The following is a 17894-nucleotide window of genomic DNA, read 5'->3' as shown; positions in this document are numbered from 1 at the left end:
GTCGCGCTGCGCCGCTCGCGTCCGGTGTAGACCCAGTGAGAGCCACGCTGATGCACGTGAACACTGACTTCTGTTCACTTCTGCGTCTATTTGTGCCTGAAATACTGTGCTCTGCAAGTATCCTTGTAAACGCAGTTGCTTATGGCTTAGGTGAAGGGAAACAATTGAGAAAGAAAATGGAGTGTGTAACAGTATATTGGTTTACAGCAGTTTAATGTTCTTGAGGCTTTCTGTGTTATGAATGTTAATCAAACAACAAAACAAAGAAAAATCACTTTTGTAGCTTTAACACAGATTTATTTAGATTTAATTTATACAGTGAAGACTATGCAGTTTTATTTTACATTTGATTATTCAATTTCTGTACCTGAATACTGTTAGACTTACCTGAAAAATATAAAGCACTGCTTATTTCATTTGTATCTTTGTTCTGTTATATTTATCTATGCTTGTAATTTGTTTATTTCCTATGCTGATTTACTCGCCTACAAAATCACCCCAATCATTTTTTTTTTTCAAAATAAACTATTCAAGTCATGTAGTGATTTTTTTTTTCATATAGCAATATATATCGCAGAAAAATAAAAAATCACAATGTGAGTTTTTTCCAATATCGTGCAGTCCTACTTGTAATGGACAATAGAGTGTTTTCCCCACGGCTCCTCCTCTGCTGTGTGTGTAAAGGGGATACGCTGTAGGGTGGGGGGGCTTTGAGCAACAAATGATCGCTATGGCGACGGCACCCCACACCCAATCCATTCTCTCCAGAGTATTTATTAGTCTAAGACTGCCAGACGTAAACAAACTCACCAACACACAGACACAAGCTTCAAAAAAGTAATTAAAAATAACTTCATCTCAAAGGGTTTGTGTAATTGTGAAAGAGTTGGTGTGCTTTGTAATGAATAATAAAGAATACACTGACTGCATGTGAATGTTTGTTTAATTTAATGGTTGAAGAAAGAAGAGAATATCTTTCTTACATCCTCTCTTCAAGGTGTATGGCTCAGGTGAAATTGAATATTTTGTTAATATTCGAACTGCTAGAGCGATATTTAAACAGTGATGGCATTGACCCTTTAGCTGTGAGGTTTGACTGAAAAAAAGACTTATTTTATACAATTCTCTTATACCATGGTAAACATAGTTTCCTCCAAAATACCATAACTAATAAGATTATCGTTACAACTGTAAAATTATCATTAAGCATTAAGGGTTGGATTGATGCCCACATTTTGAGTACCAGTCACTGGTTTCTAAGTTTCAATAATAAACCAATCAGTGTTGTTTTAGTATTGTTTATATACTATCATAATATTTATTAATATTTTAATTTAGCTTTTATTTTTATATTTTGTGTTCTCATTAAGTTTTAAATTTTTTGTAATTTTGGTATTGGCCTTTGTCATTTTTATTAGTTTTTGTTTTTTAAATATTTATATTTTGTTTAAATTTTTATTTCAGCTTTAGTTTTAGTCATTTTAGTACTTACACCTTTATTATAAAATATAAATGTAAATATTTTAGTTGCCCAGACAACATTTGTAATTTTCATTTAAGTTTAAGTAAATTTTTGATTTTTAAAAAAACATATATTTAATTTGCTTTATTCCCGTTAACATGAACAGTTTTATTTTTAGCTAACAATAGCAACACTGAAATTAATATGTAAACAGGGTTGTCATTTAGGAATGTGGGACCATAACAGATTATTTAATTTAAAAAAAATCACTATGTCTGTCTTAACTAGTGGTGTCTGCTAAAGTTTTTGTATCAGCTTCCTCTTTTTTAGCTAAAATTAATGTTTATTTCTTTCATTTATAGTATCATACTTTCAGTTCTTGTGATTTCTAACCATTTCATTCCCTCAGGTAAAAGCATGGAGGAGGTGAAGAGACTGCTGTTGCTGATACTGGGCTGTGCTGTTCAGGTAAACTGATTGAACTAGCAGAGATCCCCAACCCACATTTTAACACCAGTGCAGGAAATCATATCCATGCCTGGGCATGCCTCTGCTTTTCCAGAGAAAAATGAACACACACTCATTATGCTACAAAATAAAGCATTCATCCAGATATGTCTCAGAGAAGTCAACACAGATTATTGGGTTAGATTTGCTAAGATGTTTTTTATGTCTCCTCCTTTTCCCGAGGATTATTCCTCACGTGTCTGTTCTGCACAGGCCTATTTCTTTTACACTTTTAGCCCCATCTCTAGCTGTTTTTTCCTGTTCTGTGAATGGATAATAAACAGCCTTAAACTTCACAGTGTAACATTTGCCTGTTGATTTGCTTTCTGTTCAGCGTCTCTTTGAGCTGGTCTAATCCTGCACCATAACTTCCTCTCACAGTATTCCAGTCACGAGGCACACAACTCTTCACAAGTCTTTATCCCGTTTGAAAGTATCTCCAGCATTCTTTTATTCAAAGAGAGGCTCAATCTCTGACTTAATTCCCACTCTTTCATCTGTACCAGCAGTTTATTTGACTAATCACCATTAAGGCATACTAATGAATTCATGGGCAATGTTGATTTCATAAAAACACAAAATAGTTATTTCTTTATGTGATATGGATTGTACAACATCTGTGGTAGTCTTAAACTGTAACTGCTTATTTTTCCTCCTCCTCTTCCCTTTCCTTTTACAATTAATCTTTGCCTTTCCTCTTCCCTTACAATTTCCCATTTCCTCTCCCCCTTCTTTTTTGTTCTTTCACCTTTTCCTTTCCCATCCTTATCTTTCTTTTCCTCATCTTCATCCTCCTTCCCTTTCCGGTTCCTTCCTCTTCCCTTTTTCATTTCCCCTGTGTATTCTCCTCCCATTTCCTTTCCCTTTCCTTTTCTTATCTCTTTCTCTTCCCTTTCAATTTTCCTTCCTCTTCCTGTTTGCTTTTTTGTCCCTTCAACTTTTCCTTTTTCCATACTTTCCCTTCCCCTTCTTTCTCCTCTTTCCCTTCTTTCTTAATCCTCCCTTTTCAATTATTTCATCATCCTTTTCTTGTTCCTTCCCCTTCCTCTTCCTCTCTGCTTTCCCCTTTTCCATTCTTTCCCTTCCTCCTCTTTCTCCTTATTCCCTTCTTTCTTCATCCTCCCTTTTCAATGCTTTCCTCTTCCTTTTCCGGTTCCTTCCTCTTCCTCTTAGCTTTTCTGTTCCTTCAACTTTCCCTTTTTCCATACTTTCCCTTCCTCTTCTTTTTCCTCTTTCCCTTTCCCTTCTTTCTTCCTCCTCGCATTCAATTATTTCCTCTTCCTTTTCCCGTGCCTTCCCCTTCCTCTTCTCTTTTCCATACTTCCTCTTCCTTTTCTGGTTCTTTCCCCATCCTCTTCCCACTCTCATCCCTTCACTTCTCCATCCTGTTTCTCATCCTCTTCCCCTTTCTTTTTCCCTTTTCTATCCTCTCCTCATCCCTTTCCCCTTCTCTTTCCATCCCTTCCACTTTTCCTCATTCTCTTTATTTCTCCCAACAGTGTGATCGTAAAGAAGAAATGATTGAGAAGATCAAGCTGCTTGACATTGAAACACAAGCCGCCATCGTGACGCACATTCAAGAAGTGAGCTTCCCTGATTTCAGCCAATAACTTCTTAAGTATATCATATATATAGAACTCATATTTGAGGTGCAAAATCCCTCATGATTGCAGGTAACTCACAACCAGGAGAATGTTCTGGATCTGCAGTGGATGGAGGTCGGGGAGATTCCTGCTGAGCAGTTGGACCCTCTGTCTCGGACCATGGCCTTTCACCTACGCAAACTCGTAGACGAGCGAGATGAGTCTGCTGAGGTTTGCCGATCAGCAACAGCAATCATCTATTTGTTAGGAAGTAGTACTAAACTTCCTCAAGCCATTGATCATCACTGATTGGATGCTGACCGGTCTGTTTTGTGTCATTAGCTGATCATAGAGCTGACCCAGGAGAGGGACTATCTTCAGTCCCAGCAGCCTTCCAGTCTCTTGGGCTTTCCCAGCCCTGAGCACACATCTCTATCCCCCGTCACCCTACTGTCTAAAGAAGATCGACAGCATTTAGCTGTGGAGCTGGCTGACGCAAAGGCCAAACTCCGGCGCTCCCGCCAAGAGTTGTAAGTGTGTTCTCTACAGTTACTACTTTTTGTTTTACCTTGTTTTTATTCAGGTTTCAAACTTCATTGGGACGGCTACCTTCACTGACAGCCTCAGCGCTGTCAAAATAAAATTCCCACTTCTGACTCTTATTGACTGAAAAAAAAAAAACACTTATCAGCTGACGTGATAATTTAAAAATATTCGCTGAAATATTGGTCGTCCACTAGTGCAGCCTATCAGTGTTGTAAGTCTTTGCTCTCTACAGGGAGGAGAAGACCGAGCAGTTGATTGATGCCAAGAACGAGATTGAGCGCCTGGATGCAGAGATGCAGAAACTCAAGCAGGAGGTATCACATCAAGACTCTGTTTTCTTACATTCACACGTAGCTTTAAATGCTAATGAGGAGGAGAGAGGCGGGGCAACTGCCATGCTTCGCTCATTTGCAAGCCATGATGTCTCTCGAGGAAAAAAAATATTGCGCTCGCCTCGCACGGTAGTAGCTCATTTTCTCATGGGCTGGCCAAATTCTCTGGGTGGGCAAAGCAGAGAAAGGGGAGGTAACCTTTCCCCCTATGACGACATAAAGGGAAGATTCCAGATTGGGCCATCTGAGCTTTCATTTTCTCAAAGGCAAAGCAGGATACCCAGGGCTCGGTTTACACCTATCACCATTTCTAGCCACTGAGGGACCATAGGCAGGCTAGGGGAACTCATATTAATGTTAAAAAACCTCATAAAGTGAAATTTTCATGCCATGGGACCTTTAAGATATATATCGTGATATCAATTTTGGCCATATCGTCCAGCCCTAACTTCACATGGTTGACTCAAACTGGGAAACACTTTACTGAGCTTCAGAAATCTATCATCTGTTGTGTTTGTGTGTGAGTAGAACATGCAGTTACTGGCAGAGGCACGTTCGGTGCGGGCGTACCGTGATGAGGTGGATGCTCTGAGGGAACGTGCTGGAAAAGTGGATCGCCTGGAAACCGAACTGTCTCGCTTCAAAGAGAAGCTAAATGATGTCCATTTCTACAAGACACGCATAGAGGTAACGACTCACCAACCTATACCACATTTCCATTTTAATGACTTAAGCATTGTATAAAAAACAGAGCCGGACATCTTTGACATTACCTGGAAAAAATCAGAAGGGTTGGTTTCTTTATGAGGTGACTGATGCATGCTGAGGGCTCCTGCTGCTTTTATTTCTCAGATATAAAGCCTCAGGTGTCCGCTGAGGCCCTGAGCTGTCACTGACAGCCCCCTGACTCTCTCAGTCTGCTGTCATCATCCTCTCTATCCCTTTTGATCTTTTCTTTTTGTCTATCTCTTCATTTTTCTCTCTCGTCTCTCTTTTGTGCACAGGAGCTAAGAGAGGACAATATGACTCTGCTGGAGACAAAGTCAATGCTGGAGGAGCAGCTTGCTGGGGCCAGGGGGCGCTGTGACAAACTACACGAACTAGAGAAAGAGAACCTCCAGCTGCGCTCCAAATTGCATGATATGGAAATTGTAAGTGTTAAGGGAAATTATTTTGGAGGTGTGTATATATGCATCTGTGTTGAGAAAGTTAATCTTTATGCACCTTACCATTTAAATTGGTTTTGATTCACAATGTGATTACGAAACAATCCTTGATACATCTTATTGTTTTGTACTATAGGGGCATTAAAACGTACTGTAGACCTAGTTGATTCATTTCCAACGTATGTGGTATGTAGCTTTGATAATTGATACTTTAGGGTTCTTTGGAATTGACCACAGGAATGCCATTGTTCCGTCAACTGTGGGTGGAAACATGCATTATGTAATGTCATATTGTTGACTTATTTTAGTTTGTTTAAAAAAAAAGCCTGTTCACATTGACTTCCAACATTACCAAACTTTTTCAAAAAATTGTTTTGAAGCTGAATCATTTGAGAAAACATCACATTGAATCTCTGAATGAGTACTCTTTTTCCAGCACTAAGTATATGATTTTTCCTGTTTTGTATGTGGTTTAGGACAGGGACAGTGATAAGCAACGTCTAGAGGAGTTGCTGGAGGAGAACATGTTGCTGGAGATCTCTCAGAAGCAAAGCATGAATGAGTCGGCTCACCTTGGCTGGGAACTGGAGCAATTGGCCAAGAACAATGAGGTCAATGAGGGTGAGTCCACAACACAGCGCTTTCAGACAGAAGCTCAGTTTAAAACCTTCTGAGACAGTCTCTTTACTCTTGAACTTAGAATTTGTGTTTTTAATGCTAACCCAACACAGACTGGTTTAGAAAACACAGCATAAAGAGTGAAATTTGGGTCATGTGCTGATGGCCTATTTTCTGTTTGTTGCTTGTTTAAAGGTGCTGTATGTAAGTTTTTGACTCTACTAAAGCATAAAAATACCATAATATGTTTGCAGATATTTAAGAAACATGCTAAGTTAACATACTTGTTTATCTGAAAAACAATGCTACAGTCAGTTATTATCCTTTGAAAATGTGCGTTCCGGGCCGGCATGTCAGTCTCTGTTTTGGTTTGTGAAACCCGCCCACTGCCAGTTTACCCAATTGTATTTCGGCACCCCGGGTTGCCAGTTGGCGGAAAACAGCGTATTTCAGTGCGCTCGTTCCTGTTGGTGTCGTCAATCTGGCAACCTGCGTGTGTCAAGTCTGAGGAGGAGGGGCCGGGTGAAAAAAAACCCTCTCCAATATTTTGAATGTGGACTGCAATACCTAGTTAAACCACTCGGTGTCAATTCTACATACAGCACCTTTAAGAACCCATCCCAATGCAAATATATTACCAACAGAGAATCTTGCCGTTTTGTTCATGCAAAGTGAACAAATGCTCATTTGCTTGCTTTTGAACGTGAAGTTTCTAAAAACATTAAGCAGGCACAAATGGGAGATTTTTGTAGTTGATTAGCACTAAGTCAATGTTGACTTGAAAAAACTGGTTCCTGAAATATCTCTACCCTCCGGCTGTTTGTAAGCCGTTAGGTGTGTATACGTATTGTTTAGATGGTAATGCACAGGTGACTCAGCACCTGCCTGCTGGATGTTTGCCACTCAGACTGCTCAAATCTCAAATGAGTATGAATACTAACTACACAAATACAATACAATATATGCAAAATACAGTAGTCAACATTTGAAGTGGATCAAAACCTTTCATCAAAGTTGTCCTAAAACCTAAAACCAAAATGCGTTCTAGTCTTAGGACAACTTTGATGAACTTTTTTGATCCACTTCAAAAGTTGTCTACTATATTTAAAGGGGACATCGAATGCCCATTTTCCACAAGATGGTATGATTCTTTAGGGTTTTCATGAAAAGTCTATAACATAACATACTTTGGTTAAAATTTCTGTGGTAGTGTAAAACAACACCCTTTTTACCTTGTCAAAAACTGCTCTGTTCACAGCGACTTGCCGTTTTGTTCATGCAAAGTGAACAAATGCTCATTTGCTTGCTTTTGAACGTGAAGTTTCTAAAAACATTAAGCAGGCACAAATGGGAGATTTTTGTAGTTGATTAGCACTAAGTCAATGTTGACTTGAAAAAACTGGTTCCTGAAATATCTCTACCCTCCGGCTGTTTGTAAGCCGTTAGGTGTGTATACGTATTGTTTAGATGGTAATGCACAGGTGACTCAGCACCTGCCTGCTGGATGTTTGCCACTCAGACTGCTCAAATCTCAAATGAGTATGAATACTAACTACACAAATACAATACAATATATGCAAAATACAGTAGTCAACATTTGAAGTGGATCAAAACCTTTCATCAAAGTTGTCCTAAAACCTAAAACCAAAATGCGTTCTAGTCTTAGGACAACTTTGATGAACTTTTTTGATCCACTTCAAAAGTTGTCTACTATATTTAAAGGGGACATCGAATGCCCATTTTCCACAAGATGGTATGATTCTTTAGGGTTTTCATGAAAAGTCTATAACATAACATACTTTGGTTAAAATTTCTGTGGTAGTGTAAAACAACACCCTTTTTACCTTGTCAAAAACTGCTCTGTTCACAGCGACCCGTTTCGGTGCATGTCCCTTTAAATGATAATGAGCTACTGCTCACCCCGCCCTTCTCTCCCATTCTTGCATTAAAGTCACCATTCTTATTCATGCAGTTATAACTGGTCAAAAGTTTTAAAATACATTTGTAAATGACTTATTGGTAACTAACAATCACCTTTATAAACCCTCTACAAAGGCAACCTTAATGTAGTGTAGTGGACGCGACAAAGCAACCGTTACAAATCATTTGAACTTTGTGTCAGTATGTCATGAATCGAATGAGGCAGCAGTTTACTGTCGGGGATTTGTCAGTCGCGCCGCATCCAGTGTAGACAGCATCACTGATTATAATGAGTTCTACAGTATTTTGTTGCACTGCGCCACTCGCATCCGGTGTAGACACGGTGTGAGACTGTTAATTTTAGCCGTGTTTGTCATGGAACTTGCTAACTAGCACATTATTAGGAAAGGCGATTTGCAAATATTCATAAATACAAACGTATACTCACTTCTTCTGGTGGTGAAGCTGGATCATGAACAGTTGGTACCGATCCATCTTGCAGGAACAACTTTTTAGCAAAACCTGCTTTGTACTGACCCTCATTTACAAAGTAGTCTGGTGTAAAATGAATTGCGCAAACATAAACACATTTAGGAAGATCGGGAAAGCATTCCCTTCAAAAACAAAAGTAATCCACTGTGTCTTCAGCTGCTCAGATGTCGGTAGTAAATGGCGACTGCTATATTCATTAGTACATCAACAACAGAACACCTCAATCGCTTAGGAGACATTCTTGTCTACATCTGCTCCAGCATCAAAACAATGGTGGACTGTTTACAGCTCACTCAGGGCGTGTCTATACTAAAATGGCAGTGTCCGTCAACAGTCATGGGAGGGGCCTGGGCAAACTGACGTCACTTTGCCCTGAATCTGTGAACCGCTTGCTCTGAAAAAGTGCTTATGATTTGTGGAGATTAAAAAAATAAATAAATAAATAAAAGCACTGTGTGGATTTTTATCATTATACGGTGGTTGTGTACACACACTACCAAGACACATTTAAGTTTTAAGAAACAATATAAAGATTATAGTTGATAAATATTTATAGTTAAATATATAGTTGATAATATAAATGACCTGTTTTTGAGATCTGAAGAGTACAAAAGGTTTGCTAATGGCTAATTTAATACCTTTACAGGGGGGTAACAACAAGGGATTTAACATCTAACTTAATATACCATTATTTATTATCAATTATAAAAAATTATTGGTAGATCTTGGAGCTGGTGTACTTTTAGTAAAAAGGGCACAATCTTTGGTTGATGCCCCTCATCTAGTCTGGTCAATATGTAATAAAGAGCTACATTGTTTTTTTGGTCATCCACTACTACAGCCCGTAAGTCATTTGTGTTTGAGCTGAACGAGACCGCATCTAGCCGACTGTTGAAGCTGGAGAAGGAGAACCAATGTCTTCAGAGCACCATCCAGGAGTTGAGAGAGACCTCCATTACCATGGAAGAAGGTCACCTGCACGCACTGGAACTGGAAAGAGAGAATCAGAGCCACAGCAAGAAGGTACATCAAATTTCTGCATTTCCTTTAAATGTTAACTGAGAGCCAGAATAGTGAATGCTGATGAGATCTCTTCTGTGTTGTGTGTTTTAGTTGGAGCGTCTGCAGTCCCAGTTGGAACAGGAGAAACAGACAACTCAGGACATGGAGAACCTTGGAGAGGAGCTGCTAAAAGACAAACAAAGACTGGAAAAAACTCTAGAGACAATCCAGGCAGATAAAGACAGACAGGTGAACATTTAAAGAAAGAAAGCCCATGATGATCAGAACATTATATGAATTATTCATTGGCAAGGCAAGGCAAGGCAAGGCAAGTTTATTTGTATAGCACATTTCATACACAATGGTAATTCAAAGTGCTTTACATAAGGTTGTTTGTGGTTATTAAGTCATTGATTAGAAATGATTTATTTTTTAGTGAGCGAATGTTTAAAAATGCTAACTTGATGGCATTGCATTTTGTCTCAACAGCAATATTAGTTTGATGCATAACAGGCCGCAGATTAGATAAGTCAGCCGTACGGCTTAAGATTCATTCATAAATGTTGTTTATTTGTATCTGTGGCCTATTAGATCTCAGAGTTGGAGCAGGAGAAAGAGCACCTGACCCAGGCCATGAACTCCCTCAGGAAACGTGCTCAGGTGAACAGCGAGGCGCGTGTGAGGGAGGTGGAGACAGAAAACCGTGTTCTCCACCAGACCATCTCTGAAACTGGTAGTAAACTGGCTCGTCTGGAGGCTGAGAAACGACAGGTGACTAAAGAGCTCGACTCTCTCCGTGAACGAGGAGAGCACTGTGAGGAGTTGGAAAGGGAGGTAACACGTCTGGAGCGAGTCCGAGAACAGCTACAGAGGCAAGCTGCCTCCTTAAAGATTGGCAGTGAACGCGCCGAGGCCCTGGAGCGTGAGAATGCTACTCTGGAACAAGACAATCGTCGGCTGAAGAAGCTGGCTGACACGGCGCAGAATACCAGCCTGCGCTTGGCTGTTCTGGAGAAGGATCACCAGCAACTTGAGGAGGAGAACCTAGAGCAGCGACGTGCCTTGGAGACCCTGCGGCCGGCTGCCGCTCGCCTTGCTCAACTACAGCAGGAACATGCCGAACTAGAGCGGGAACACGAGGAGATGTGCCGCACGCTGGAGGAGCTCCGCTCCCAGGCCAAGAGAAGCGAAAGACTAGAGAAAAACTACAGCAGTCTGAGCCAGGAAAACCAACGGCTCCAGCAGACCCTGGACAACAGCGCCACCAAGATTCAGGGTCTAGAGGGCGAGCTGAAGCAGAATGAGGCAGAGATGAAAGATCTGCGGCGAGAGTTGGAGGGGTTGAGGCAGATGGTGTCATGGGCGGAAGCAGTGGAGAAAGAGAAGAGAGGAATGGAGCAGGAATTGGGCCAGGTGGAGAAGGAGAAGAAGCAGCTGGAGAAGGAGACACGTAGGTTGAGGCAGCAGTTGGAGGTGAAGGAGACAGCGCTGGAAGAGAACTGCCTCAGGCTGGCTAGCATGGAGAAAGAAAGCACGGCTCTCAATAAAGAGTTGGGCTGCCTTAAAGAGGCTGCAGGGAGACTTAAAGAGCTGGAGAGAGAGAACAAAGACCTGCAAAAACAGGCCACCATTGATAAGAAGACTCTGGCCACACTAAGAGAGGTATGACACATTTAGAATGGGTCAATCACATATAAGATAGTCCATAAGGAAAAAAGGAATCTTGGTCACATTTTATTTTAAGGTCCAATTCTCGCTATTAACAAACCATTAACTGCAACTTCTGCCTCGATAATCTCCTAATTTGCTGCTTGTTAATAGTTAGTAAGATAGTTGTTAAATTCAGGTATTGGGTAGGATTAGGGATGTAGAATATGGTCATGCAGAATAGGTGCTGTATAAGTGCTAATAAACAGCCAATATGTTAATAATAGGCATGCTAATAAGCAACTAGTTAATAGTGAGAATTGGTCCCTATACTAAAATGTTACCAAAATCTTTCAAAAATTTTATTTGAAGTGTACCAAGTTCTCTTTGTGTTCATATGGTTTTGAAAAAAAAATACTATTTTCAAGAAAAGTTTAAATTAAATGACTTTAAAATGTCAAGTGGTGTAACCAAGTAAAAATGAATAATTATTATAAAATATATATATAAAAAATGTATTTGTATTTAAAAGTAGGGCTGTCAAATTGATTAATCACGATTAATCACCATCCAAAATAAAAGTTAGTTTTTTACATTATACATGTGTGTGCTGTGTGTGTGTATATATATATATATATATATACATATATAAATATACACAGCACACACATATTATGTAAACACAAACTTTTTGGATGCGATTAATCTATTTGACAGCCCTAAGAATTAATATCATAAATGTTGTTATTTGAAGAGTTGCATCACACATTTTACAATCTGAACTAACCTTGCCTTTTCATAAAAAGGTCAGATTATCTGATATATTAAAGTCACAATGTATCATTAATGACAAATAATTTCTTCCGTATTATGTTGTAAATCAGAGTGAAACAGATTATCAATGTGGTTTTGATTGATGGAGGCAGATGAATGCAAGCTTGCAGTTGATTTTAAAATAGGGGGCAGGATTTAGGTAGACTAAATGATTGGAGAAGTCTGTCATTTGTCACCAAAGACCAATTATGTCTATTTACTGGAAGATCAAATGATGACATTTTGATTAAACATTTGGTCAAATTTTGTTGAGCAGGAGCTGGTGAACGAGAAACTGAGGGTGCAGCAGCAGTGTAATGAACTGGAGAAGCTGAGCCACGAGCTGGAGAAGATCGGCTTGAACCGAGAGAAACTCCTACAGGAAGAACACAGCTGTGAAGACAAGTGAGTGAGATTTATTATTAAGAAAATGATTAGTCATATCTTTTATCAGGTTTAGAGTTCATTGCTAGTCTGTAAGTACAAAGTGTTATAAAATCCTATAAAGTGTCTTGTTTGTTTTATGTGAATGCTGCCCTTTGAAAGGTGTAGCAGGTGAGGTGTTGCTAAAGATGTAGATGTATTTGTTTCTGTCTCAAATACATTACACCATCATCACTTGTCTCCACTCTATCTGTTTTCCTCTTGCGGAAAGTGTTGGGATTAACATGTCATGAATAACATTAAGATTATTTTTTGTAAGTGAGGATAAAGTAACACATTACATTTTGAATGTACACTGTAAACAAAAAGTGAGAAAGTGTAAAGTTCATTGCCTTATAATCGGAGTCAAAGTGCATGCTATCTTTACTATAGTGTGTTGCCGTGTTCTAAGCTCTTTACATTATTGTGGTGAGAAGGAGGTTTGCTGTGTGTAGTGGTGTGTTTATAATCATTTCTTTCATGTTGAGGCCACAGTATGAAGTAATTACAGGCCTGACTCCAGTTTGATTAGTTTTCACTGGAATGTTCCCTGTAGAGGGTTCAGTAGTGAAGTATTCATCTTTCTCTATAAGGAAGTAGACTCACTCCCTCTCTGCCCCACCTCTAACCCTGTATTGCGGTGAGTGTGACAAGTGACAAGTATTTGAAAGTTAGATCAAAAGAAACAAACGTGACTGAATGTGTGCTGAAACATTTCTCACCAGCTAACAGTGTCATAAAATGCTAGCTGTCGCTAATCACTTAATGTTCGAAGACGTTTACTACTAACAGTCACATTCCACTGTGCTTAGTAATCCATCCAAGAGAGTGTCTGTGTGTGTTTGTGTGTGCATGCATTTTTCTATTATGAATGATATTAAATTGTTCCTTTATCTATTGCAGTGTTGATATTGTTAACTAAAACTATTATAATTGGTTTGTTGAAAATAAAATAAAATGTAAATATTAGATTTTAAAAAAACTTAAAGTACTAAAATGACTGACAACAAAAAACAAAAAGTAATAAAAGTGACAAAATCTTATAACAAAATTAGTAAAACTGAAAATGAAAACACAATTAAAAGCCAAATTAAAATACTAATAATAAATACTATAATAGTATATAAATAATACTATGGACATTTTTAGCCATTTTTTAATTAAACTTCCTTAAAAGACTTTAAATACTCACTAGTTTATTTGTCTGCTGATATTATCCAACAGTGAAAATTCACTTTTGCGTTATTTAAAAAAAAAAAAAAATTCACTCAGATCTCAAATCAGCATTTGTTCTATGGTGGAAATAACATTTAAATTTTTTTTTTTTAAATGACCTGCTTTGTCTTACTAAACCTAGTTTTATTGCTAGCGTTTTAATGTATCCTAAAGATACACAATTCAATATTTTTACATGTTTGTCATATCTATACAAGATTACAGCTTAATTAGAAAGGACCTTGATAGAAAAAGCTTAATTAGAGGACTATGCCACAACTAAGGGACAGTCATAATATGTGTAAAAATTCATGTTACCCATTTTCACACAATAATTTATAATGGTATGTTTATTTCATTTAACTTCTTTGTTTAGAGTTTGTTATATATCTGAAACAAGGGTCATGAAAAAAAACTGTTTATTGCTAAGGCTGATGTAATGATTGATGACTTCTTGTATTTGATTTTTCAGATTCTGATGCTCACGCAGGTTGAACATTGTAATATACTGACATTCCACTTTCTCATCCTTCAGTAAATATAAGATCCTGGAGACAAAGATTGAGTCTGCACTTAAGAAGACTCTGGAGCTGAGAGAGGAGAAGATCCAGAGCCTGGAATCTCGGCTGGAGGAGAGCAGCAGCTTAAACCAGCAACTTCGCACTGAGCTCACCACTGTATGTTCACGCTTTCTCAAACTACAAACATGCAAGTACATGTCAAAACAAAGAAAGCTGGGGAGAAAGCGAAAGGAGGTCACTGAATTGTTACATCTAATGCCAGACACAATTTTGTTCCGATCTGTCCTCACCAGGTGAAAAAGAACCTGGAGGCCCTCAAGCAAAGGCAAGAGGAAGAGGCGGCTCACTCTGAGATCTCCCAGCAGTCATTGGGGCAGGATAGATCGAGGCCTAATAAGGAGAAGTGGGAGACTGAACATAGGGAGACCACAGCCGAACTGCTCAAGCTGAAAGACCGACTAATCGATGTTGAGAAGAATGTAAGATGGCATATTTACTTTCAGCCTCGTGGATTTTGCTTTAAATTAAACTTGAAGACTTTGAATACTCACTAGTTTGTTTGTCTATTAACATTATCCAACTGTGACCTCCCCAGAATGCTGCCCTGCAGACAGAGAAAAATCTTCTGAAGGAGCAGCTGAAGCAGTTAGGTTCCCAGAATGCACAGCTCAACGCACAAACACTAGCTCTGCAGAAACAGGCAGCGTCCTTACAAGAGCATAACACCTCTCTTCATAAAGATACTGCTAAACTGCAGGTACAAAAACATTGTATTTTGACCATGTCTTACTTTTCTGTGGACCCTATACGTATGACTTCTAGTAGTCGTTTGAAAATTAACATTGCCTCTAACAAACAAATTACAAATAGATACAATATAGGTAATGTACATAGTCAAAGATAAGACATTAATTGTGAATAATGGTCTGTAACGACATGATGTAATTATCTGAATTTGGCATTTACAAATTTGGAAATTGTCCTGCACATGGTCCATTGAGCCTCTTGAGATTTTGCGATTGTACAGCTGATCAGTACTTTTTGATCTCCAAAAATATCTGACATTGTCAGACACATAGAAATGATTGACATGACCACTGCTTAGCAGGGCCAGCAAATACCCCAAGAGAACAGGTGAGGAAGCCTCTTCTGTTTTTTGGTTGTGTAAGGGTCTTTAGTGACACGAGAAAGCAATTGTGTGACCTTAAGGACTAAATAAATGGCAGGTGTGATGCTTTTGAGGAGGATTGACAATTCCAGAATGAGAACCGCATGTTCAACTGTTCACCTCTGACCCATACAGCAAGAAAGGCAGTTGCTTTTCAAGATTAAAGGGATTGTTTGCCCAAAAATGAAATTGTGTTATTATATACTAAGTGTCACGTCATTCCAAACCCCTATGAAATTCTTTACTACAAGGAATACAAAGATTTCATTACATGAAATACATCCGGAAATTTCAAACAGATTTTTAATCTCTTTTAAAACTAGATTCGATCAAGTGGTATTTACCAGATGTTGCATAGGTCATACAAGACTGACTCATGCATTTGTGCTTAAAGGTGAAGACCTACTCAATGCATGTTTTGCAAGATTCCCCTTTCTGTCAGACATATTTTAGTGGACTGTCCAGCTTTTAATGTATGTAGAAAACTCTTTTATGAAGTGAAGTCACTTGAAGAGTTTAGTATAATTTTGCCAGAAAAAGTTTTAGAATTTTTATCATATGTTAATGTAAAAAATCTTGTGTAATCTTGTGTTTTTGTTTGTGTGCTGGCTTTTTATTGTATTTGTTATACTTGTATTTTTTTATTTATTTTTTGCCATGAAAATAGCCTCAGATGCTGACATGGCATTAAATAAAAATATACTACTACTACTATTTTATTTTATTTTATTTTATAATAGAATAGAATAGAATATAGTTAAATGATGTTATTTTATTTTATATATTTTATTGGAGAATAGAAGAAGAGTTAAAAAAACTTTTTACCATAATTTTATTTTTTTATGTAGGATGTGAGATTATGAAAGCTTAAAATATACAAAACAGAATCAATAAATGTCCAATTTTCACTTTTATTTTGTGTTCAGGTGGAAAATTCGACACTAAGCTCCCAGAGCTCCTCTCTCATGGCTCAGTACGGAGCTTTACAGGCTCAGCTGCAAACTCTGGAGTCAGAGGCCGAGTCTCTTCAGAAACAGTGCGAGGAGGCGTGTACGGCCCGCGACCGGGTCACGCAGGACCACGAGCGCCTGCTTGCCGTGCACGAAAGGCAAGCGACTGAGTATGAGCAGCTCATGACCCGACACGCAGAACTGAAGGGCAACCAGAGAGCTCTGGAGCGAGAACACCGCGCACTGGAGAGCAAGTCAGTTCCTTTCCAACTCAGTCAGTCCTCTAAATATGCATTCGACCGCTGACAGTGACGGAGACGTTGAGAAATGGAGGGCATTTAAAGGGATAGTTCACCTAAAAATAAAAATAGAATGTTCATTTTTGGGTGAACTATCACTTTACTAGCAAGAAACAGTCAGTGTTTAGTTCATGTAAAAATGGTCTTTGCTGTAAGTAGATGCTTCCGGACTAGCAACATTTTTTAACTATATGCAAATCTTTTTTCATAACATTTTTAGGCATTAAGGGCCAACTTGTCCTGCAGTGTAGTTTTTGAATGTTTGGATTTCAGTGGTGTTGCTAAAGAAACAACCCCACTGGGAATCTGGTGGGCCACAGTGGAAAATGTCCCTTATTTTTATCCGCACACATTAGACATTAATGAGCACGACCTGCTCCAATACACCCTAATCCTCTCACGCGTGCCTGTCACACTAATTTTTCCATGGTGCAATGTGGAAAGTTGTGTCTTTTTGTTAGAGACAGGAAAAACATGGTTCTGTTTGGCTTAATGTAGTTTTGTAGTCTCCCCTTGGCTCTTTTATCTCTCTACCTCATGAATAATGCAGTAGTGTGTCTCTGGGGGCCTCAGCTGAGGGGTTCAGCAGATGGCTGTCAGGGCCCCAATCAGCTGTAATGTCCGCCAGCCTCATCGTCCATGTCCAACACTCCACATGTCCCACACACTCAATTTCCTAATTACTTTATTTATGTAAATTACCACCATCCATTTACAACACAACTGTTTTTTGGAGGAGTGTTGGAATATGAAACAGGTTCCCAAGCTTTTTTTGTCAGCTGAAATCCCTGTGGCTTGAATTATTTACTTGAAATACCCCTTAAAGTCATGTTAACCTTTCAATAAATAATGTAACATCTCCACAAATAATTAAAACTGTCATGGAGAAATAGAATTTGGAGAAGTGATGGGAAATAAATAGAAAAAAGTCTTCTGGTTCAAAAGTAAACAAATAAATAAAACTTGACCCGTCACACATGCACATTAAAATTGTCAAACAAAGTATAATAATAATCATAATAATAACAATAATAATGCATTTTGGAAAATGTCTTTTTTTAGTGTGTCAGTGTCAAAACAAATTTATTGTATTTTTTTTTTATATTATCAAAGTGTTTGGTTTAATGTATTTGAATGAATTGCTCTTAAAATTTACTTAATTTATTTTATTTATTTTAATAATTTCCAGTAATTAAAAAAAATCTTATAATTAAAAATAAATATATATAT

General features: G+C 38.4%; 1 protein-coding gene across 2 annotated transcripts in view; it reads left to right on the top strand.

Annotated features, from left to right (window-relative positions):
• The window catches only part of ccdc88c (coiled-coil domain containing 88C), a 61893-nt gene that overhangs the window by 27710 nt on the left and 16289 nt on the right, over positions 1 to 17894 (top strand). For both annotated transcript variants that reach the window (XM_016540964.1, XM_016540963.1), the window contains 16 exons: positions 1872 to 1930; positions 3469 to 3552; positions 3643 to 3783; positions 3895 to 4082; positions 4331 to 4412; positions 4959 to 5117; positions 5435 to 5581; positions 6073 to 6217; positions 9468 to 9649; positions 9740 to 9877; positions 10220 to 11290; positions 12366 to 12493; positions 14262 to 14403; positions 14541 to 14726; positions 14843 to 15004; positions 16342 to 16619. In XM_016540964.1, the coding sequence (XP_016396450.1) occupies positions 1872 to 1930; positions 3469 to 3552; positions 3643 to 3783; positions 3895 to 4082; positions 4331 to 4412; positions 4959 to 5117; positions 5435 to 5581; positions 6073 to 6217; positions 9468 to 9649; positions 9740 to 9877; positions 10220 to 11290; positions 12366 to 12493; positions 14262 to 14403; positions 14541 to 14726; positions 14843 to 15004; positions 16342 to 16619 (3292 nt within the window). The remainder of the gene's footprint in view (positions 1 to 1871; positions 1931 to 3468; positions 3553 to 3642; positions 3784 to 3894; positions 4083 to 4330; positions 4413 to 4958; positions 5118 to 5434; positions 5582 to 6072; positions 6218 to 9467; positions 9650 to 9739; positions 9878 to 10219; positions 11291 to 12365; positions 12494 to 14261; positions 14404 to 14540; positions 14727 to 14842; positions 15005 to 16341; positions 16620 to 17894) is intronic.

The sequence above is a fragment of the Sinocyclocheilus rhinocerous genome, unplaced genomic scaffold (assembly GCF_001515625.1).
Source record: "Sinocyclocheilus rhinocerous isolate Xijiao unplaced genomic scaffold, SAMN03320098_v1.1 scaffold1419, whole genome shotgun sequence".
In the NCBI taxonomy this organism is placed as follows: Eukaryota; Metazoa; Chordata; class Actinopteri; order Cypriniformes; family Cyprinidae; genus Sinocyclocheilus; species Sinocyclocheilus rhinocerous.
The sequence above is the reverse complement of the archived record's forward strand: the minus strand, read 5'-3'. Positions and strand labels throughout refer to the sequence as shown.